This window comes from Tinamus guttatus, unplaced genomic scaffold, assembly GCF_059628265.1.
Source record: "Tinamus guttatus ecotype Peru unplaced genomic scaffold, ASM5962826v1 Tinamus_guttatus_pri_ptg000094l, whole genome shotgun sequence".
NCBI lineage: Eukaryota > Metazoa > Chordata > Aves > Tinamiformes > Tinamidae > Tinamus > Tinamus guttatus.
Genome location: NW_028288628.1, coordinates 44,567 through 67,810, shown reverse-complemented (window position 1 = coordinate 67,810; position 23,244 = coordinate 44,567). Strand labels below are relative to the sequence as shown.

Here is a 23,244-nt window from a genome sequence, read left to right as displayed (position 1 = left end):
CCAAAACAACTTCTTGCTACAGTCACAGAGACAAAACTAATCACCACAGACAAGTGAATTAACATGATTAAAAGCAAACAAACAAACTTCTTCAGTTGCTTTTAGCGGACGGTGCCAGGTGACTCTTTTAAGCACAAATGTGTTACCAACCTGGCTCTATGCTGGGCCCCACAAGCAGCTGCACCCCAAAAACTGAGGCTCTAAACCAAAGCCCCTCCATACACACAGCAAGGCATCCTCATTTAATACCATGGTATTAAAACTCTTAAGTAAATATTTAAAACTATGAATATGTTATCTGATACAAATACTATACTTAAAATTAACTAAAAAATACTAATCTTGACCCAGGAGTCAGCAGTATTCTACCTGTGTACAACTCATGTGTAGTCTAGGCTTAATACCTCCTGCAGTATGGAAATATATTTAAAAAACAAACAAAAAAAACCCTTTTGCCTTGTATTCATCACATACTTTTTAAGTATAAAACAACAAGAACAAAAAAACACTCCACTTTAATCATTCAAAATGTATTTAAATTGTTCATACTTTGCAGTGATGAGCTTACCAAACTAAAAGCAAATTGAAAAAAAAAAATCAGTCAGAGGCAAGGAAAGTGCCTCCCACAGACTGGCCTCAGAGAACTTCAAGCAGCGACCACAATTAATAAATAATACTGTTTCATTTTTTTTGACTAAGCTGACTAAAGTCCAAGAGTGAGTAACTATTCTGTGTGCCCTGCCTTCCCGCATTTTAGCTGTGAAAACCAAAAGCAGAACTATTTGCTGTTCTTTTCTATCTGCTGGCTTGCATAATGGTCTGCAAAACTACAGAATCACAGAACCATTGTGGCTGGAAAAGACCTTCAAAGTCATCAAGTCCAACGTACGACCTCATTCAATATGGCATTTGAATATATGTCTTCCTTTAAACAGCTGAATTCTGTGATTTAACATAGAAATACTGTTGATTTCAAGCAGCTTGGAAGTTAAGTATTTTCCTGAACTGAAGCCTGGAAAATTTCCCCAGCGCAAGCTTGGGAACAAAAAGCTTTGGACTTAAAAATAATTTTAAAAATACATTAAAGTGTTTTTTATTTTATTTAGATTTTGAAAAAAAAGGTCAATTTTTGTTTCATGGAGATTCTCATCTATGTCACATCTTTGAAGTACACAGAACATTACCCTGTCCACTAGCCACTTGAGACAATAAGCTATTTCCTTAGATTTTGCAATGGACTCTTGAACAAGCCATTAGTGACAATCCCCAACTGAAGTATCTCCCAAACCAGGCTCTGGTCAATTTTTCAAATCCTGATGCATTTATTTTTAGTTTCATGTGAATGAGCTGTAAGTGCTCAAACTGAAGTGCAACGCTACAACAAAGCTGGAATGTTAATCTGGTGTTTGCAGAGGGACTCAATCTTGATGGACAAACAGTCTCACTAGAAGGCCTAACTCGCTGTCTGGTCTATAATCTCCAACAATTAGATTTAATGAAAAACTGTTATTTACTACTCACTCCCAAGTAATAGCAATTTCTTTAGAAGAATCAGTAAAACCAATGGGAACAAATAAATTAAAAATTTGCAAACAGCACAGTTTTAAACAGGATGGATAACCAAGAGTTTTAAAGATTGTTCTACAGAGTTGTTTTTTTTTTTCATAACAGCAAAACAGTCATCTGTATCTTTCTATCCAAATTTCAATAGAAGTGACTCTATTTTGCTCAAGAAAACATTTTGAGTAGACACGCAGGATACCATCTCTCGCCAAAAAGCCTCCGATTTTGCCAAAAGCTGTGCTAAAAAACAGCTCCACTCCAGCCTGTATCGAGCTGTCCCTTGCGCTCACACGGGTGACACAAGTTACTGTTACCAGCTCCCTGTTTTACTGTCACCAGCTCCCTGTTTCTGCCTGCAGTGGTAGCTGACTGCAAGAGGCATCTCTGTCTTTTAGAGGGGCGCTTTAAGCCTGGGCCTCTTGCCTGGCCCTACAGAAAAATCTGTAAGAGCAAAATGAAAACTCACAATAATTAAATAAATCTTACTATAGAAAAAAAATGAGAAAAATAAGAATGAAGAAAAAAAAATCTCATTCACTTGGAATCATTTTCCATCTATTATTTATGGGAAGGCATTTGATCAAAAGCACATTAAAATAATTTCAAGAGTAGAGTGATAACATATATAGAGACACCTTAAAGAAGTAAAGATTTATTACTAATTAGATTTTCCTAACTCACATAGTACCTTCATAGCTATACACTAACCAGGTTAAATAGGTTAAAACAAACCAGACCAAAAAAATCCTCATTCAAGAGAATCGATGTTTTTGCTCTGGTTAATTTTTGCTATTTCTCAATTCAGGAGCATACACATATTTATTTTAAAACCAAGAAAGAGCAGTAGAGGAGCAGCCTCATTGCTTACCTGACCAGCCAATGTAAGACCAGATAAAAGATGACACAAGAAATCTCACAGCAAAACATTAAGCGAACTACTTGTGCATAAGACAGTACCTGTCTTACACTTCTACCGCTAGATTTCTTGAATTCTGATTTACTACAGAATTTTTTATTATATCATATAAGCAGGGATTTTATCATCATCCATGAAAGAATTTTACTAACCTGTTACACTTTTTAAAGTCAGAAATCCACCCACAGTGACACTAGTGCCAAAAGGTTTTTATTATTATTATAGCTGTGTTTTATGCAAAAGTATTTTCACCTAGTAATTTTATCAGATAGATCCTACTCCAAGTATTTCCTCTCATAGTTGCAATCTCTCATTTCCTCACCATCACTTCCATCCTTACGTTATTTTTGATCACCCCAAATGTAACGTAAATATTGCTTTTTACGCTAAGCAGAATTTTCCTTTTACCTGGGGTCTGAAAGGGAATGTCCTGCTGTAGCTACAGTAAAAAAAAGTAAAAAATTTTGCCCTTTCAAAATTAAAACTTTCCAACAACATATTGCACAGAGATCATAAAAGAAATCTGTATAAACAGTCAGGAAATTAGAGAGAAATATACTAAGCTGTCTGAGCTTCCATACTTTTCATTTGGCTAGGTTGCCTTAAATGGAAAAATCAAAGTAAAATACCAAAGGACCAGGCGGATTTCTACGGGCCCAACAAGCACAATTCCTGCCGATTCTACAAGCGAAGGCCCCGCCAAGGAGGCGGCCGCACCTCCCTCAGCCTGGCGCTGGGGCACGGTGTGCTCCACACACCAGTGGCAGGGAAAGCATGTACATTTTATCAGGCTAAATACGTGTTCTTTTTTCAATTTTCCACTGCATCTCAGTTTTTCTGGGAAGGAGTAAGTAGATGCAAAACACTGATACACTCAAATACAAGTATCTGAAACCTACTTATACCACCACATTCTCTTTCATTATATAATTACTCATCTTCATAATGTAATTAACTCAAGACTGTCAGAGACATTGCCACTGTTTAGAACCCAACTGCCTCTGTCAGAGTACTGCTTGTAACATGGCCAACGCCAGCCACAGCAATCAAGAATTCAAAGGCCATCTAGCGTCAAGGAGGAACATTTCCCTTCCTACCTAAAATAAGGCAATGCAGTTACACACTTTAGTTAAATAAATCAAGTATTCCATACTACTATGCAAATAAAACAAAACAAAATTATTGTTTTCAGAAAGCTGCAAGCATTTAGTTCTACAGCTTTGTGCAAGTCATCAGTTTACTAAGTATTTGCTGGTCAAACAAATGTTAGGGATAAACAGAAAACCTAACAGCACTGCAGAAAAGAGATCTATGTTATTGAGCCTAAGAAATATTTACAAATATCCATCATAAGAACTTGATCTAAGATTTGAACTCTGAATTTAGGTTTGAAGAAGAGTATTGTACACAATGTCGCAATGAACAGGGCCACAGCCAAACAACACAGCTGTCGCAGCACTACTGGTACCAAGACATATACAAGGTTGTCCCCTTGCCGAGCACAGGATTAACAATTATTATTATCAGCTGCCTAGACTTCTTATTCTAGCATTCAGGAAATGCTTTGCATCAGAAAAGCACTTGGGTTGAAGAGTAACAATTAAGAGTCCTATTAAGAAATACTGCTACTATCACTCCCCACATATTTTTTTCCCTACAATGCTTTAGCTTATATTGGAGCAAGGGCACAATGTTTAAAGAGGCAATAAAATACTAACACAAGGCACAATTATAATTTTACCATGGACAAATACTAGCAGGCAGTAAGAAAATGATAATTTAAACACATTTATCAATGAACACAAAAGGTGAATAATGCAAGAGATGTTAGTTGCACACATTCCTGATGTTTCCATGTGAAACTACCTCTAAATGTTTGTATTTTAAAAGGAAAATGAATATTTTGAAGTTGCACTGCTCATCTCAGATAAGTTACTTGTAGTGCTTTTCATCATTTAGCTGAATACTAAAAGAAACATCAGCACCTGTTACAGCCTTTTCCAATCTCTTTCCACGAAGCCTTAATTTCAAGGCTTTGCTCATAGATGAATTAGTAAAGAAAATTAATAAAATTCACTAATTCATTTAGATTAGTGCAAAACAACCAAGAGATGATCTAGAAAGTTAAAAAGTTTCCATCATTTTTCCTTTTTTTAAAATAATTCAGAAGAAAAAAAGATCAAAGGGCTTACATTTTGAATAAAGAAAATATTCTTCATTATTTCCTTATAATCTAGAGAAAAAAAAAATACAGACAGCTCTGCCCAGAAGGACCTGGGTGTCCTGGTGGATGACAAGTTGACCATGAGGCAGCAGTGTGCCCTCGTGGCCAAGAAGGCCAATGGGATCCTGGGCTGCATTAAGAAGAGCGTCTCCAGCAGGTCAAGGGAGGTGATCCTGCCCCTCTACTCAGCCCTGGTGAGGCCACATCTGGAGTATTGTGTCCAGTTCTGGACTCCACAGTACAAGAGGGATGTGGAGCTGCTGGAGAGAGTCCAGCGCAGGGCTACAAGGATGATCAGGGGCCTGGAACATCTGCCCTGTGAGGAGAGGCTGAGGGAGCTGGGCCTGTTCAGCCTGAAGAAGAGAAGGCTGAGAGGGGATCTAATCAGTGTATATAAGTACCTCAAGGGAGGCAGTGAGGAGGATGGTGCTGGCCTCTTTTCAGTGGTGGCCACCGACAGAACTAGAGGAAACGGCCACAAGCTGAAGCATCAGAAGTTCCACAGGAAGTTAAGGAAAAATTTCTTAACAGTGAAGGTGACAGAGCACTGAAATAGGTTGCCAAGAGAGGTTGTGGAGTCTCCTTCTCTGGAGATCTTCCAAACCCGCTTGGACGCAGTCCTGTGCCACGTGCTCTAGGTGACCCTGCGTGTGCAGAGGGGTTGGACTAGATGATCTCTAGAGGTCCTTTCCAACCTTAAGCATTCTATGATTCTATGATCCCAAAGCCATAAAGGATTATTACTTCATTTGTTTCGACTTAAATCATGCCAAACAAGTTCAACAGTTCCCTAACTACTGAAATTACAAACTTAAAAAACAACTTACTTTCTGAATGGTTGAATGTCTCACAGTAAATAACAAAAATTTAAGTTAATATAAACAAACTACATAAGGATATTCCTTACAGAAAGACAGATAAAACTAATACTGCTTCTATGGAGCTTTTTTTTTTTTTTCCTCTGGTTTTGTACCTCCTGTACCTCCAGCACAGAAATGCAGTTAAGATATCTAGTCCTCATTTATTCCAGAGATACCCACGCGCTTCAAGTGCGCTTGTCAACGTATGGCATAAGTCCTTCCCATTCACTAAGAAGCCACGAATCCAATAAAGCAGTAGAAATAAATCCTAACAGGATAAATGGCCCAATGCTGCCATGCAGAAATGAATTCCAGTATTTTTCAGGTTTATTTTACTACACTGATTAGTTTCAGTCATAATTCAGCATTCATTCGTTTCTGACTTTGAAAGGCAAAGAGCATCCATTTATAACTAGGATTTAATGTTAACTCATAAGTAAGTAAGTGCAAGTGGCATTAACAGAGGAGATATAAAACATGAAGTATCCACAATGGCATAGCTAGTATCAGCCAACTACTTATTTTTCCCTTTATTTTTGCTGGAAAAAAATAAAGACATTCTGGCATCTGATGTTTCTTTGGCGCAAAACCTACCCTGATGCTGACTCAAACAGTTTATACATGGTCTAAAAACATAGTAAGAAATATTAAAATAACATTATATAAGTAATATGCAATTATATATAAATATGTCATTATTTTAGATATTACAAATATATAGAGAGTTTGAACACAGTGACTTGTTATTTGTACCAAGGATACAAGCTCCTGGGTAGCACGCAGAATAATTACCCTAATGTTTTAATTTTTATGCATTTGCACAGTTAATGTAAGCTACCTCCAACAGTTAATGCATACACTACAGTATACTTCAAGCATATTGCTTCAATTCAGTACTTCAACTAGAGTGTTTTTTGCCATGGAAATTAAAGCAAGAATTAAGTGCAATGTTTAATCTTCAGTTTATAAAGTCAGAGAGTAATTTTGTAATCATCTGCAATAACTGCCATTACAATTTGGTGCAACCCTATAATCTAATGGCTACCTCAACCACAGGAGCAGTTTTTGACCTTTTTAATTTGCAAATATCTGAAAGTTTCCTATAGGCACTATAGATTTCCTCAGAGTTAAATAAAGCTGACAATTGCCTTGCTTTTCTTTGTCATTTTACAGGACAATAATCCATGCACTGATGGGTTTGCACTTAGAGCAGCCTTAAAACCATGAAAACACGATTCCTCAAAAAATTCTCTGCTCTTGATTCCAGAATACCCACTGATACAATTAGTCCTTATGAACATTTACACTGGGTAAAAACATCCTATTAAAACATGCAACTAACTTTTTGCATGACTTTGCTCAATTTGTCTATTACACTGAAAGGTCCATTATCAAGGTTTTATTTCTCCACAGAATCAACCAGTTAATTACTCTTGTGATAGCGCAGTGAACCTTCTCTAGCTCATCAGTATCTCTGAACTGACTGATGTTAGCAAGAAACAAACAGAATGTGTTATCACTAGAAAATATAAAATATAAATTTACTTCTCCTTCCTGAAATTCCTTTCATACAAAGAAGAAATAACTTTTTTTTTGACTTTTTTTTTTGAACAAAGTTTCTGAACTTTCCTCCATGCTAAAGTCTTGATTTAATTAGTATTCTGCAAAACACCATAGTCATTTTAGAAGTTGTCATTTCTTACCTGTGTGATTTACATACGTTCTTTTCCTAGACACATAACTTTTATTTAGAGTGTTCAAATAGCGAAAACCTTACTGAGGAGGAAGAGGGGGAAAAAAAAGAACAAGACAGCTTCTCTCCTACCTTCAAAAGCTGCTTGCCAATTGTTGGGCTCATTTTTTCATCCACCATAAGAATAACTATTCCTCTGTCATCCATTCCTCGGCGTCCTGCACGACCTGACATTTGAATGTATTCACCTGATGATATCTAGGACAGAAGGGAAAAGAAAATGAAGAAAAAAGGATTAAATAAATATTAAAAAGACAGCAAGAATATATAAAACGCTACTTAAAATTACACAGTAAATGTCTGCAATGTTACACCAAAGTTATATATAGACACTGCCTTTTCACAGATCAAATTCATTATTACCCACAATTGATCACTAAGATCACAAGTAACATGTATCAGCAGGATGAATTATCAATTCTCTCACATTTATCAACACCTAGCTGCAATGATTTCACGCATCATTCGATAGGTTGCTCTAGATTTGCAACATTAAAATAAAGACACACATATGAAACAATTTTTTATTTGGCATTTTTGAAACTTGCTTTTTCAGCAACTCCTGAGTCTCACCTAAAGCCGTATCTCCAAAAATTAAGAAAACTGTGATAAATCATTTTAATAGCATGAATTCCACATATCGGATACCTTAAGTATAGTTAATTCTCACACAGTTGAAGCAATCAGACCCAAAGAACAAAGAAACTTAACAAAATGTCTGTTAAAAACTAGAGACCTGATGCTTATTTCAACATGCATGTGTCGAGCATGTTACTTGTCCTGTTTGCCTGAATATTCCCATGTCTAAAAAAGGAGCTTATTTATAAGGTATTTTGTGATATGTCCTACTCTGAATGTCCCAATTAATTTTTAAGTGAATTAGAGATCTAGTTTTAAGCTTTAAAACCCTTGGTTTGAGATCCAACTATTTAAGAACCAGACTCTCCTTCCCTCCATCTTTCTCTGGGTTACTGAGGATATTCTGCTATAACAGAAAAATCAATACTCTCCTGAAGTAAATGATCTCTTTTTTTGGGTCTGTCAAAAGCTGAATTTCATGATCATCGTATGATACTAAGCCAAATTACTCTCCAGATTCTTCTAGTTAGGGACAAGTTGTGCAAAGTCCTTTAGACTAATTGATCATCTCTGACTTATGTGTTTGATGTCCTTTTACTACATCTAAAATAATCTCTCATGCATAGTATGAGGAGTTTTGTCTTCAGGAATTTGGACCTTAATCAAAAATGACTTAGTGAATAAAGAAGGATTTTTAAAAGCAAAAATATATTTCTTATTGCACTGAACTGAATATATCACAAGTGAATTTAGTCTTAACAAGAGCTAAACATTGCAATTCAGTCACTTATCTACAGAACCTGTTTTTTCACATACCCATCGGAAATCCTTCCCATCAAATTTGCAGGCACTTGTGAACAGCACAGTCCTGGCTGGCATGTTAATTCCCATAGCAAAAGTCTCCGTTGCAAATAAAGCCTAAATGAACAGATTGATGTTAAACAAGTAAAAATAATGCTTCTTAACCAAGAATGTAAATAGTCAGAGAATGCTACATAAAGCTTCTCCAATTTTCCTTCTTATCTGTAGTCTTGGTAGCACAAACAAAACCATTCTTCCCCCTCCCCTCTTTGTTTTCCCCCCACTAAGAAAAGCATAAAAACTAGCTAGACAGGACCACATGGACTTGAAAACAAGACAGAAGTCTTATAAATGCATTAAATGCTAGGAAGACAGACAGAAAGACAAGGTGGGGAGAGAAGGGGGAAGAGAGGGGAAGAGAGAGGGAGAGAGAGGGGCTGTAATGACCATCCTCTCACATGAATTACTAGTAGAGACAAGCACAGAAGAGGAAAGAATGCACTTACCAGATTTCAAAATGTGCTCCCATCCCTTGAACCTGTTTTTGACTACTATAGATTGTGCTATTATCTACGTATACTCCATAAAATAGCAGGTATATAAAGGCTAGGTTTTTCAGAGTATTTACATTTCCCTGTAAAACTGATGTTTTCCAGAAATGCAGGTTAAAAAGGGTGTAGATTATATTAACAAAAAATAATACAACTTAAATTCTACGTTCAAAGTTTGCAAAAAGAAAATAGAAGAAAAGATAAATGAAAGCTGTGGGTGGTTTTTAGGGCATCTGTTAGATGCTCTGAACAGCTGTCCCTTAAGGTAACCAACAAAGATTAGTAAGTAACTACAATCATTATAGTAGCAAAATACATAATAAAAAAATGGAAGAAAATTTTATGGTTAGACTATTTTAAGTTTAAATACTTTGGGGTAAAATTTAGAACACCAGATGTATTAAATACTTAAAACATCTAAATCAAAGCATTAAAAACTACTAACATGTAATATAGAGCAGGAGTTAGGGGAAATCTTCAAGACTTTCTTCCAGGTAAAGGCATTTACAAAAATAAATACTTTTTTTTAAAGCTAATAAGCTTCCCCATCAAGGGAAGGGAGCTGCAGCCAGTTACATCAGTTAAGCTATGTTGCTGGAAGAGCTTTAGCCTTCCCACGGGGCTGTAACCCTTTGCAGAATCCAACACCTGTATCCACAGAATGAAGTCTTCCTTTTCATATCTCTCCGGTCCTTTCTAAAACAGATTGCTTACTGGTGTATAAAATATTAGAAAAAGTTTGGCAAGCTCTCCTTGCATAGAAACACATATAAATCACAAAGCATTTCTCGATTTGGCATGTGCAATGAGTCTTTTTCCCCTTTTCATTAAAAAGCAGATCTCTTCTTTCTAAACTATCTATCTACAGTCTGAAGCAAAGCACACGTCTTGGTTTGTTAGGTCTGCTGACTGTGTATTTGTAATAGAGAAACATACCTTTATTAAGCCCTCAGAGAAAAGAATTTCTATGGTTTCTTTTAAGATAGGAAGCAGCCCGCCATGATGGATACCAATTCCTCGCTTCAGAAGAGGAAGTACATGCTCTACCTGGGAAGAGGATACTAAGGCTGGTAAACAAATTTTAATATACTCAACTTAAAAACAAAACCTGCAAGGAAAACCTCAACACCACTCTACTGTTCACATAATTTGCCATTTTCTGATCCGAGATAAAATAAAATAAATACTCGTTCAATCTTGTTTTTCGATTACAGCTAGGGATAGGACAACAAGTAAAGCCACCAACTAATCTTTTCAGTGGTGGGGTAGTCTTGCATCGGATTAGGCCAGCTGTGAAGCTACAGCCTAATTATATATTTAATTGCTATTTGTCTGTATTTATTTTAAAATTCTCTCTGACAGAGAATAATTTTTGGAAATAGTGATCCTCCTATGCATGAGATACTCTTCGAATTTTGGCTGTAGGGATTTAGCTTACAGATACATGCTATCACAAAATGAAGTCAGCTTCTATAAGAGCTATACAGAGAAATTCAGGCTACAAAAGTGTGAAACAATCTCTGAAAATGCAAAGCCAATATTCTTTAAACATCCTACAAAAATTTATTTTGTCATTGCTTATTTTTGCTTTGAAAACAGAGATTCTAATTAACAATCTAGCAACGTTTTATTACCATCCCAAACCTAATACTGAAAATAGCCTTTCCAGCTGTCATTGCCCACAGAGATCAAACCAGTTTGTACGGCCCTAAAATCATTGCTATAGACTATGTTAAAAATATGCTATTTAACAGCACATAACATCTTCTCTGTTGGGCTCCTATTTTCAGATCTTGAACTCACAAACAGAAACAGATTAGTCAGAATCTGAAGTGAGCAGTCATACCCCAAAATTACAAGGCATGTGCAAAAATTAGAAAAATTCAAGGAGAAAATGCCATGATCACTGAATCAAAAGAATCAATGCATTAAGAAGTCACAAATAAATGATAGAAAATTGGGAGACAAAAATTAAACGTAGCTTTCACATTTGTTATAGAACTACTGAAGCCTTTAATATTCTGTTCTTTAGCTAATAAACTACAGAAGCCTGTAGTTTTCTACTGTAAAGATACAGTAGAAAGCATAGTAAAAAGATTAAGTATAATGACTTGAGTTATGCCTGCAGATGCATCAACTCTGCTTCGTGAAAGGCTCAGCCATCAAGAACTGGTAAGGTGCCTTTGCATCCTCCTTTCAACTATTTCCAGACAGTTTTAATCCAGGCATGCTTCTTTATATGTCCTCACATCCAGCTGAAACATAGTTAGGAAAAGCTAAAACAGAAGGCACAGTTAATTTTGGCATGTGGCATTTGCTGGTACCACAACTGGAAGGAATGCTAGTCACTGAGTGCTTATTTGGCAATGGCAAGAAGCAATGTGGGAGATATCAAATGCAGGGAGACCCATACAGATGTCCAGTTTACGTGTTCTTCTGTATCCAGTTCAAAAAGAACAGAAAAGAACAGAAAACAAGACAACAACAGTTATTCAATCTCCACTCACCTGAGGCAGCTTTTTGTCTTCATCTGATAGACAATCAATAGCATTATTAAATACTTCTTCAACCATCTTTTTTTCTTCATCTAAAAAGACAAATTGTAATTTATTAAAAAATCTAAGAGACTAAAACCCTATGAAAAGCATCATTAAGTTCTAATATTTGCAAAAGTTGCAATAAAAATAGCAATGGAAGATTGTGAAGTCTATACAGAACCACCCACGTTGGGTAAGATGACCAAGAGTTGAAAGTCAAACTCAACGTATTGAACTGTAACCAGCAGTAGATCCTTAGGGAAAAACAAGAACACAACAAATCTGGAAAAATGATCCAGAATTCACCTATTTTCAAGCTCAGGGAATTTCCTGAGCTTGGAGGTTTATCAAACAGACAAACTACATCAAATCTTTCTTTTCCAACTATTAGGTCCTGTCTGTGTGGACACAGGTTCCTCCTCTTGCCTGTTAAAGTTTACCTGCTTGGTATTTAAACAGTAGAAATAAGTAATATATTCAAAGCCATGACTGAAAAAAGAGCATAAGTGTGCCTCTCCACACTGTTGCATATCTTTACATTTTCTAAGATAAAATGGCTGCATTATTTTTCAACAGTGAAGCAGCTGCTGTGATTGCAGCAAGCAAGAAGTCTTCCCTCAACACACGATCTCATGTTTGTGATCTGTTTACATATAGCAGATCCCTTACGTTTGTTTTTACTCTTAACATTTCCCAGAAGCCATTAACTTAAGCTTATTTTCCAAACTTGGTCTTTATCCAAAATGGAACAAATCTTGTTTGTTTATTATTCGGGTTCTTCTTTTGGGAGGAGGAGGAAGGAAGGAAAGTAGGTTGGATGGTCAAGCAAGAAGAGTTTGCACTGTCTGTTCTACAGCTCTTTTGAGACTTTAAGAAAATACTCAGATGTCTGCTGCCATAAAATGAACATTTTGGAACACTCTCTTCCTGTTCTAGATAGAATTTCATAGGAATTTTTGTGCTATTACTACAATCAACTGGTTTTTGAAGAAAGAACTGAAGTTGAAAATAAAGCAGCAGATCAATATTGTGATGTTGACACAATATCACAATACTTGTGACCAAGTACCCCTTGTGGTCCAACAGCTTCCTACTGCAAATAGTAAGGTAATAAATGCAACAGTGAATGAATGAAGTAAATGAAGAAGGGATGCATATGCCAACTTGAACGGCTTTTATATGAATAACCTCAAAAGAAATAAAGATATCTAACCAGAAAAGAATGTTTCAGCTCACACTACAATTAGGAGTAAAAGCTATATATTACTTATCTGTACCTGTATTGAAATCTAACTTTGTCATCTGAAGTGCATAGGCTTCGCAATCTTTTTTACTGAAGCTGAAAATAATTACAGGTTGAAAATTCCTTTCCATGATCATCTTCACAATCTTAAATACATTGGAAGGACCTGCAAATAGATTATATTAATCTGAAAGTTACTTTAGCAAAAAATGTTTTCAAATGAATTGAGATACAATTGCAACTTTCCTGTCTTTTCTGTTTTTATTTTTAAGGGAAGTTGCATTATACAAGTTACTTAAGAATGGAATTCAAACTTACCTTTTGTTCCTCCTTTCCTGCCTTTCTGGTCCCCCTTGGCCAAGTCCCCTGCATCTCTAAGCACTTGCATTGCTGTATTAAAATTATCTTCTCTGAAATCTCCCTAGGCAAAAAAACAACCTTTATGAGCAATCACTCTTCTTCCTACATAGCATGCCAGAAAACACTCACCTAGTGCTTCACACATGCAGTATCACACAGGTAGAAGGACAAACCAATCCATAAGCTTAAAAGCAACTTTACCAGATCACCAGCAAAGTTCAGAATTGTGTCCACCCACACAGCTTTCTTCCCACTAACATCTTTAGCAATGCTACACATACTGAATGACTAGCACCAAAACCTATTTCTATCAAATTTTCATGCCTGCATGAAACCAGGCTGTCCAATAAAGACCTATTTTCAAGTTCACTAGCACTGTCAGTGGCATTAGCTTCTGCTCTGCAGGTGGATGATAAATTTTAAACAAGTCAGTATTTCTGGATCACCTAACAATACAAAAATATTTTTATTTTTACCAAATCACAAAAAAATTGTACTCTTTTTTTTTCCTCAGCTGAAGCAATATCAGCTACATTGCACATCTACACAAAGCAGCACAGTTTAGAGAAAAAAAAAAAAAACAATGGAGGTTGTTAAGACATCCCAGCGTGTGTTACCTATTTGACTACACAACACAGGATAACAAAAAAAAAAAGTTTTAGATGACTGCCAAACTCAGGAGTAACTCAAAGATCACTGTTACCCATTTGTACTTCATTTTAATACAAGCCATTCTTTACATAACCAACCCAAAGTCTGGAAAAAAGTAAGTGGGTAAAAAGGTCTTCAACCAAAGGAATATTCCTTACATTTTCATCCACAACGAGATGGAGTCCATCTCCTCCTGCTGGGAATATATAGTGCTGCAGTGGAGTTGGTCGATAGTCCGTGTAAATCACATGGCAAGGCTATAAGGACAGAAAAAGCATATGCATAAATATTTCAGATTTATAATTGCATTCAAAAAATATTTGTTGGACAAAAAATCAAACATATTACTATTAAAGCAAATCTCTAAAAATCAAGACTCAAAGAAAAATATTTTCTTTCCTGAATATGGATTGTGTACTTGCAGCTTTCTTTTCCTTTTGAAGAACCCAACAACTTGGCTACAAAACCTTTTTTATACCAGAAAAAAAGTAAAGACAAGTAATGATTTCTTCTGTATTACACAAGCTCAAAATCCTAAACACTCGTTAAAACCAAATGAAGAACTACTAATTTCTCTACAGGAAAACAGCCTGTAGTACTGCCTACACCACCCAAAAAAGGCACAGTATAATTTTTTTAAAACACTAAGATTTCATTACAAATCTAAAAAGCATATTCCACCTGATGAGTCTACTCTGTTACTTAAGACACTTTGAATTATCATTCCTAAAAGAAATGCATGTAATTTTATGAAATTTATGAGTTAGGATGTTCTTCCTTTATCTTTGTGCTCGGTTTCTCACTGCTGTATGAATTCCTAATATTGCACCAGAAAAGCTTGTTTAGAAATAGCACAAAAATGCCTTTAAAATATTAAACATCATGTAAAAGTTCTTTGAAAATTGCAGCCTAGTGGTCTGAAAAACAAAGTCAAGGCCTGAGCAAACATCTCTTAGGTTCTCATGTGGTTTGTATTGATAAGAATGTAACCTATCTACAGCGTTATCTGTAAAAATCAGAGCAACCTCTTGTGGATGTTAACTTCTCCAATTCCAATTCTCACACTTCTTACACTTTTTGCAAGAAAAAAGAAACAAACAAAACCCAGAATGTATTACTACCAATGGCTTTATGATTTTACTTTTGATGAATGACTTTTCTCCCAGATTCTCCAAACAACTTCTCCAGAACACACTGTTGTCCAGTTGCCCTGTAAGATCAACACTGCCATTGCTAGCAACAGGTCCCATGTCTCTCAGTAACTCTGTTGTGTCAACTGTGCAAGGCCCTTGTGGGAGGAACCTGCTGTGGCAACCCAAACAAAACTGGGACCAGGTGTCTCTTGTGAGGTATAACGCGAGAGGCCCTGCACATGAGAAACAGCTTCAAAACAGAGGCCAAAGAACTATAAACAACTCCTTCACGTAAAACATGCAATGCTGGGAGCTGCGAAAACATTGCTGTAAACATAAGGAAGAAAAGCTAAGGAAGAAAAAAAGAGCACGGCAGGACAAGGCTCCTGCCCGCAGCTTGAGAAGGTAAAAGCACCCAACACGGCGCACAACATGGACAAGTCAGGGGATAAACACTGCCTAGAAATTGAAGTGATCTTGAATATGGGAAGGACTGTCATCATGGCAATCACTGCTGTGGAATGATGATGGGTACTCACTTCCTCTGCCAGCTGCAATGACTTCTGCTCAGCCTTTTCTTCTTTTCCTGCCCTGCCTGCCTGCTCTCTCTCTGCCTCTTCCAGAAACCTCAACTTTTCAAGTCAACCTTTTGACTTTCCAGCCAACTGTCCTTGGAAAGGGTAGGTGTAATTTTTATCCAGAAACTCTGCATATTTTTTTCTCTTTAATGCTGTAAACCTTCAATAAAGCTTTATTGCATATGAACTCAGTTTAGCTAACTGCTACTTTGGACCACAGCAGAGTTCAATGATGATTTAGAAAAGGGATCACAGCATAATCAACGACCTCCACTATATGATCTTCAAGGAGAAAATAAAAGAAAAAACAATCTGGAATTGTAAGTGTGAACTTATCGAACATAATTATCCAGAATATAATGCTGAGAGGTCATAAAAACTGGTGAGGGGTACTTACCACGTTGGCCTGAGACTTCTCATGGATGTACATCTATTTTAAGGCATATAGGTGCAAGAAAGTACGTCTTTTTTGAAATGGGACACCCATGCAGTATTTAGAAATTACAAGTATTACGTCCTTTATAATTCCCCCAAGGCCCCTAAACTCCTGAAAAGACCCTGAAAATCAGACTATGTTCTTAGTATTTGTTCATAATTCATAACATTTATTGAAATCTGGCTGATGTCTAAACAGTAGTCTTGAAAATAAACTTGAAAGAAACATCTTTAATGTCACTATGTAGAACTAACAGCCAGTACCAGCTATGAAAGCTAAAAGTACAACCAAGTGAAAACAGGAGGAACTAGCTCGTTATTTAATAAGTAATAATTACATAGTTATAGCTTAAAAAAGAGCTAGTAAGTCCAATTTTCCTCAACCAAAAGGCATCATTATGCCACAAGACCACAAAAATAGAGGTATAGAGCAATGAAAATAAAGTTACTTGTTTGTGAAGATGGCAGATCCACTCAGCAAACTGACGGGCATTTGGAATGGTGGCAGAAAGGAACACATAGTGAACGTTGTCAGGGAGCAAAATAATTGTCTCTTCCCAAACCACACCACGTTCTGAAAATGGAAAAGTCATATGGGAAATACATGTGATTAAAACTTATTTGTCAGGTCTGAAACCAGAAAGCAGTGTTTCCAAAGATTAAAAAAAAAAAAAGAACTAAAAATAACATCACCTACACAATCTGCATAAACACATGCCCTCAAAATAGCTTCTGTCTTGACAAAGAAAATGTAGACTGTTGCACACAATAGCTCTTTCATATATTCAGTAGAAAGCCAAATTCTGAATGCTTTATGCATACTAATGATCTTTAAAAGAGAAATAAAGATAGTATGACTTACTTCTTTAAAAGAAAACTTGTTCTTTAAAAAAAAAAAGGATTCTAATAGAAACAATTGTAAATATGGGATACCTGTATCTCTCATGTAATGAATTTCATCAAATATAACCCATGCAACTTCTCGCATAACCTCAGAGCCTCGGTAGAGCATACTTCTCAAAATCTGAAAGAGTAAAAGAAAAACAAATAGTATAAGTAGCAGCCAAACAGAGAGCCATCATATGAATAAGAACAGCCACACGTTACAGAGATGTCACTAAGCAACTGCCCTGATTTTTGGTTCATAGTTATATGGCTCTATAAAGCCTTATTTTGCACAAAAGTGAAATAAAGCAAGAATGGTTGAGAGGACTTCCAAAGTTGATGCCAATAACAAGCATTTTTCCTGTTTACTGAAAAATTTTGTATGATATGACATGAACAGTGAAGGAATAAAAAAAAGAAATTAGAAGTTAAATCAAGGGCAATAGCACCTAATGAACTATAAAGACTTCTGACCCTAATTGAGCTTATTATGATAATCTTAATCTATTAATATAGAACCTTCATATGAACCTTCTCAGGATAAAAGGATCAAGAAATAATGTCTGATCTTACCTCTGTTGTCATTACCAGACATGAAGCTGCAGGATTAATGGTGACATCTCCAGTCATCAAACCAACATCTTGAAATTCTTCATACATCTCACGATACTTCTGATTACTCAAGGCTTTAATTGGACTTGTAAATATCACCCGCTGTTTCTCCCTCAAAGCCAAGGCAATTGCATACCTGTATTCACACATTGACCATATGACACATGTCATGAAGACGGTAACACCTTTTTACTTTCCTGTAAACCTTATGTTAAAAATAATTAATTCCTAACATTAATAATGATATGAAGCATTTCGTATCACTTTATGATTAACAGATTAAAAATTTATGTTCAATGCAATCTAAACTCAACTACATATGCATCTTTGCAGAATGATAAAACATTGACAACCAATTTAGATGGACATCAGAGCACATTTAATCAAAAAATCCTACCGCCACTGACTCATTCTTAGGAGTACAATGGTAGGAGAAAACTACCATTATTTGAACCTATATTCTCATTCATTTACACGTGCATCTCCATTCTCATCTGGTGTAGCACAGGCTCTTTGCTGTCAGAACAAATCATGACAAAAATGTATACCATCTTTTAAACATATTCTGTCCAGTAAACAATAAGAGGAAAATTCAATCAAACCATGTTTTCACCAGAAAAAGTGATGAAAACATAAAAGAATCCCCTTAACATATATGGCCAGGGGCCACATGATTTTCTAAAATCATATTTACATCATTTACAGAAATTTTCCTTTCAGTATATACAAAGGATCCTCCCCCAAAAAAGTTAAAAAATTAATCCTTTTATTATTCACAGAGCAAGATGAAGAAAAGAATTTGTATATAAAAAGGTATTAAATCTGGGTCAAAACACTGATGGGGAACACCTTGATGCACAACAAGTACTAATGGGTCAGTAAAACCATCATACTATTCTCTTATTAGAGCCTGTCTGAAAATTACTTACTCTGCACATACAGTTTTACCAGCTGATGTATGAGCTGACACTAATACAGACTGGTTGTTATCCACACAAAGGATAGCTTCCCTCTGAAAGGCATCAAGAATGAATGGATACTCCTAAGAAGAAAGAAAATAAAAATATTAAATATTTTAACACACACTAAAACATTTAATTTTCTACAGCATTTGACTGTCCACCTGATCTAGCACACAAATTACACACAGAAGTGAAATACATATATATATATTTCTGACTTCACTTGATCTCGAATTCAATATTCTGTAATGGCTTTGTATTTAAATGATTCTCTCTCTCACACACACACACACTCTCCCACGATCAAGTCTTGCTCAAGTCTTGTAGTACCAAATGAAAGCCTAGCCTCTCTATCTGGATTTTCTGTAATTTATTAAGTTAGTAAGAAAAGCCACAGTGTCTCACTACAGCCAATGGATTGCCAAATGTCGCAAAACAACAGTAATGAAACAAAATAACCTATTTGCCTGATTCAACCATGACATTTTACTCAATTCAAAATATAATACACCTATCTTATCTAAGGCAGATCGCCTTTTCTTTACCTCCATTCTTTTTGTCAAGCCTTATTGATAAAGTCCATCACTTCCCCTTCCATCCAGTTACTGCCTAAAGCATAAGCAAAATGAAAACAAACTCAGTGTACCACATACTTTTGCAGCTTTTCCAGTTCTTGGCTTCAGACCTGTGAAGTCTTCATCTGCTGGAAGTGCAACCTAATAAAAAAATTTAAACAAACACAGCTGCAGAATTTTCCACACTCACACCAGCGACACGCCAACCTAAAAAGAGCTGCAGCAGGATATGCAAACACATAAAAATTAAAAATCCACTACCTTATTTCTAAAGCTCATATGTCAAAAGTCTCCTTCCTCCCTGTCAGATAAAAGTCTTTCAAGCAATACTTCTACCCTCATATTACCAGTAATACTCCTTTTATCATTTATCTGACACTCTTTGAAGTATTTGTGCTTTGTCTTATGCGGAACATTACCTCTTCAGGCTCAGACACTCATGGCTTCTAACCAACAGAGAGCAGAAAAGTTCTTGGCTCACACCATTCACAAAAACGGAGTGTAATGTTTATGGTTCCTGTTCCTGGCTATAGATGTAGCATATTACATCCATGCTACACGATTTAGATATATATATAATTCCTCTGTTATATATTTAGCCCATTTCGGGTTCCTAAGGCAAACCTCTATTAAACATATCTATGTAAGAAGGACCACGCACATGCACAAGCTTTAAAATCTGAATCATAGCTTGTACATATAATTAAGTCTTTTATTAAAAAGGTGTCACCACACAAGGTCACCAAATGTGACCCTAATTAACATGTGTTAGTTACAAGGACAGGAAGATACAAACTTCCCAACAAACACCTTCAAATGAGGGATGACCTAAAACAAAGTCAGCATTAATACTTCTGAATTTTAATACTTTAAATTGCATTAGCACAATCTGAAAATAAATATTTTATTTCTTTGCTTTCACATAGAAATGCATTATTTTTCCTCTTTACTAGAATGTCATTTCAGGTATTAATCAGTTTTAGAAAAAAGCTTTTCATTCCTGAACCATAGTGAAAAATTTTGATGGGCTGCTGAGGAAACACGCAACTATTTCTACAATCCACAGAGTCTTCTCTTCAACAGCAGCATTGAAAATATGCTTGGCACATTTCACAAACAAAATTGTCTATAATCACTCATTTTCTAGTAAATGTCATTCAAATTGCTTCAGCTATCTGATTCGCTTTTTTCACTAGGTCTAGGTTTAGGTCTAAACCTCCAACAAGCCTGTTCCATCTTACGTCATGTGGGAAATCAAAAATAACAGAGATATATATATAAAATGACAATAATACATTTTTTAAGACACCTTCACGAACTCAGTGAACACAGAAAAATTTTTACAGAACAAGTCTACACTTTTCATATGATATCCCAGTGCACTCACCTCATGTGTGCAACCTTCAACAGTATCCACAGCTTGCACCTTTACATGAGGCATCAGGTCTGCCAGACTAAAAACATTCAAGTTAGTATTACCAAAAATACATATGAAATTCATACTGGTTTTCTAAGTAGAAAAACGTTGAACTTCACCTCTACTTTATCCGCAAGACTGAAAAAAGGAATGCACAAACTTGAAATGGACCCTTGGTAGAGACGACTACTAGTAAATGGGGAGAATGGAAGTGCTAAAATTTTACCATCTTATAAGTGTACTTAGCTACCACTTTTGGTTTGCAACTATTTTAAGACCTGCATTACACAACAAAAACACTAGAATCAGATGTATAAAAGAATGTAAATCACGTGAATGCAAATTTGTCAATACCCATGAAAGCAAAATTCAAGATCTGTGTTCATGCTAGTTGTGACAACACCCAGAACCAGCAGGCTGAAACATCCCAGGCAGCAGCCGCAAATGAGAGGCCCCTTCTGCTCTTTACCTTTTACTACCACAAAGGCCTAGTGTTTTCACTAACAAAAAGCAGTCGTTTTCTCACACTGTATAATATCAACACAATTATTTTTCAAAGCTACTGTGGGCAAGTATCTGTTTTACTGAGAAAACCACTAATACAGAAACTGATTGAAAATGTTAATTCTAGTTCCGCTCTGCTTCTATAGGAGTAGTCTTCATTGACAATGTTCTGAGCAGCCTTCTCATCACTGCTCTGAAAGTTTTGCCCACAATTCTGCTTGACAGAAGTCAGTAACAGGGCACCCAGAGAAAACCACAAGAACACAGCAAGCACATAGTTTATATTTCCATAGTAGAGTCTTCCACGTCTCAAGCTAAAAAGTATATACTTGTGTTTAGTAGCAGTGGATGAACTATTATTCGCAGCAGCGAGCATGGCGGCATGTGGGACGTATGCGCAGGACCCCCACAGTGGCACCACTCCTTGGGCATGGGGGGCAGCAGGGAGGACAGGGCAGCCTCTTTTCACTGGTGGTCACTGACAGAACTAGAGGAAATGGCTACAAAGTGAAGGACCAAAAGTTCCACAGGAGCTTAAGGAAAAATTTATTAGCAGTGAGGGTGACAGAGCACTGGAACAGGCTGCCCAGAGAGGTTGTGGAGTCTCCTTCTCTGGAGATCTTCAAAACCCACTTGGACGCAGTCCTGTGCCACGTGACCCTGCGTGTGCAGGGGGGTTGGACTAGATGACCTCTAGAGGTCCCTTCCAACCTTAAGCATTCTGTGATTCTGTGATTATGCCATGAACCTACATAATCATTTCCTTAACATACACAAAACTTTCAAGCTCCCAAAGATCTCTTTGGATACATTAAGTCAAGGGAGCTCCTGAACTGTTTCTGCAACCTGCTTTCACAACACCTCCGCAATACTTATTATGCAGCTCTGGAAAGCAAAGAGAGAGATATGCAGACAGTAAAGCACAGAAACTGCGAGCTGGCTTCCTACCAACCATCTTACCAGTGGTCAACAACTCCAAGTCTGCCCTCCTCTCTGTGACACCCAAATTTCAACACATGCCTTAATTTAATCCCAATTATATGTTCCAACTATAATCTTACAAGCCAAATAAGTACTGTTTAAGTCTTCTTCATCAAATTGTTTTTCCTGTATCCTAAGCCAATTATTTCTCTCAATAAGGCAGCACTCACCCGCACACTTTCCTCCTCTCCTTACTGCTCTTTTGCTGCGTGCCCGCAATCGCCATGGTGGCAATAGTCAGTAACCACTGATCCATTTGCAGTAATAATAAATACAGTATGAACATTTTACATTGCAGTTATCCATTTGCAGTGGAGTTACCTTTGTGAATATGCCCAGTACCCATCAGTGTCAAAGCTGTGTTACTACAACCTCGCAGGTGTGGGCAGGAGAAAACCAACCCCATTAGCAAGTTCATCTTTCTATTGCTACACTACAGAGACTACTCTCAAGTGGCAGTCGGTTAATTAGCAAGAGTCTTGCTACAATTCCCTTGCACATTCTGCTAAGGGACTTACTTAACATCTTCTGATGTGACTTCTTCCAATCTAGGCTTCTTTCCCAAAGCTGCATCTTCTGTACTGCTGACTTCTGCTTCCCTTTTGGACTTTCCTGGAGCAACTACCGGAGATTTTTCCTCTGGTCGCTTCCTGCAGGATAAAAGCACAACTGCTACCGCGTCTCCCTCCCCAGCAGCTCTCCGCACTTCCAGGAGGCCGCCCAGGCCTCCAGCAGCGCAGGCCGCACGCGGGGCCCCGTTCCCGGCCGCAGGTCTCACAACCTCCTCCCGCGCTGCCCCTTCGCTCCCGACCCCGCCGCGTGCTCACCCTGGCCTCGCAGCGACCTCGGCGGCCGGACTCGCTTTGCCCTTCTTGGCGGTGGCGGCCGCGTCCTCCTCGAACACGCGGAACAGCTCGTCCCCGAAAGCCTCCGCCATGGCGCCGCTCCCACAGCGCCCCGCGCGACCCGGCCCCGCCCCGGCGCGCCCGGAAGGGAAGGAGCGCGGCCCGCGGGGCCGGCGTCACGGCGAGCCCTGTGCGCGGCCCGGCCCGGCCGAGGGCCCAGCGCGCCCAGCCCAGCGCTGAGGCCTGCGGCCCGCGGCGCCGCCCTTCTCCCTCGCGGCC

The 23,244-nt window shown here is 37.4% G+C and overlaps 1 protein-coding gene across 1 annotated transcript in view; it reads right to left on the bottom strand.

The window, feature by feature from the left end:
* MTREX (Mtr4 exosome RNA helicase) overlaps positions 1-23,057 on the bottom strand; it is a 41,473-nt gene extending 18,416 nt beyond the window's left edge. Inside the window, exons 1-15 of the mRNA XM_088520604.1 lie at positions 22,948-23,057; positions 22,639-22,818; positions 20,606-20,672; positions 19,297-19,359; positions 18,611-18,723; positions 17,643-17,817; positions 17,118-17,208; positions 16,634-16,758; positions 14,197-14,295; positions 13,346-13,448; positions 13,062-13,193; positions 11,755-11,834; positions 10,184-10,294; positions 8,712-8,813; positions 7,389-7,514 (exon numbers count right to left, since the gene is read on the bottom strand). Of these exons, the coding sequence (XP_088376730.1) occupies positions 7,389-7,514; positions 8,712-8,813; positions 10,184-10,294; positions 11,755-11,834; positions 13,062-13,193; positions 13,346-13,448; positions 14,197-14,295; positions 16,634-16,758; positions 17,118-17,208; positions 17,643-17,817; positions 18,611-18,723; positions 19,297-19,359; positions 20,606-20,672; positions 22,639-22,818; positions 22,948-23,057 (1,677 nt within the window). The remainder of the gene's footprint in view (positions 1-7,388; positions 7,515-8,711; positions 8,814-10,183; positions 10,295-11,754; positions 11,835-13,061; positions 13,194-13,345; positions 13,449-14,196; positions 14,296-16,633; positions 16,759-17,117; positions 17,209-17,642; positions 17,818-18,610; positions 18,724-19,296; positions 19,360-20,605; positions 20,673-22,638; positions 22,819-22,947) is intronic.
* Positions 23,058-23,244: the final 187 nt, after the last annotated feature.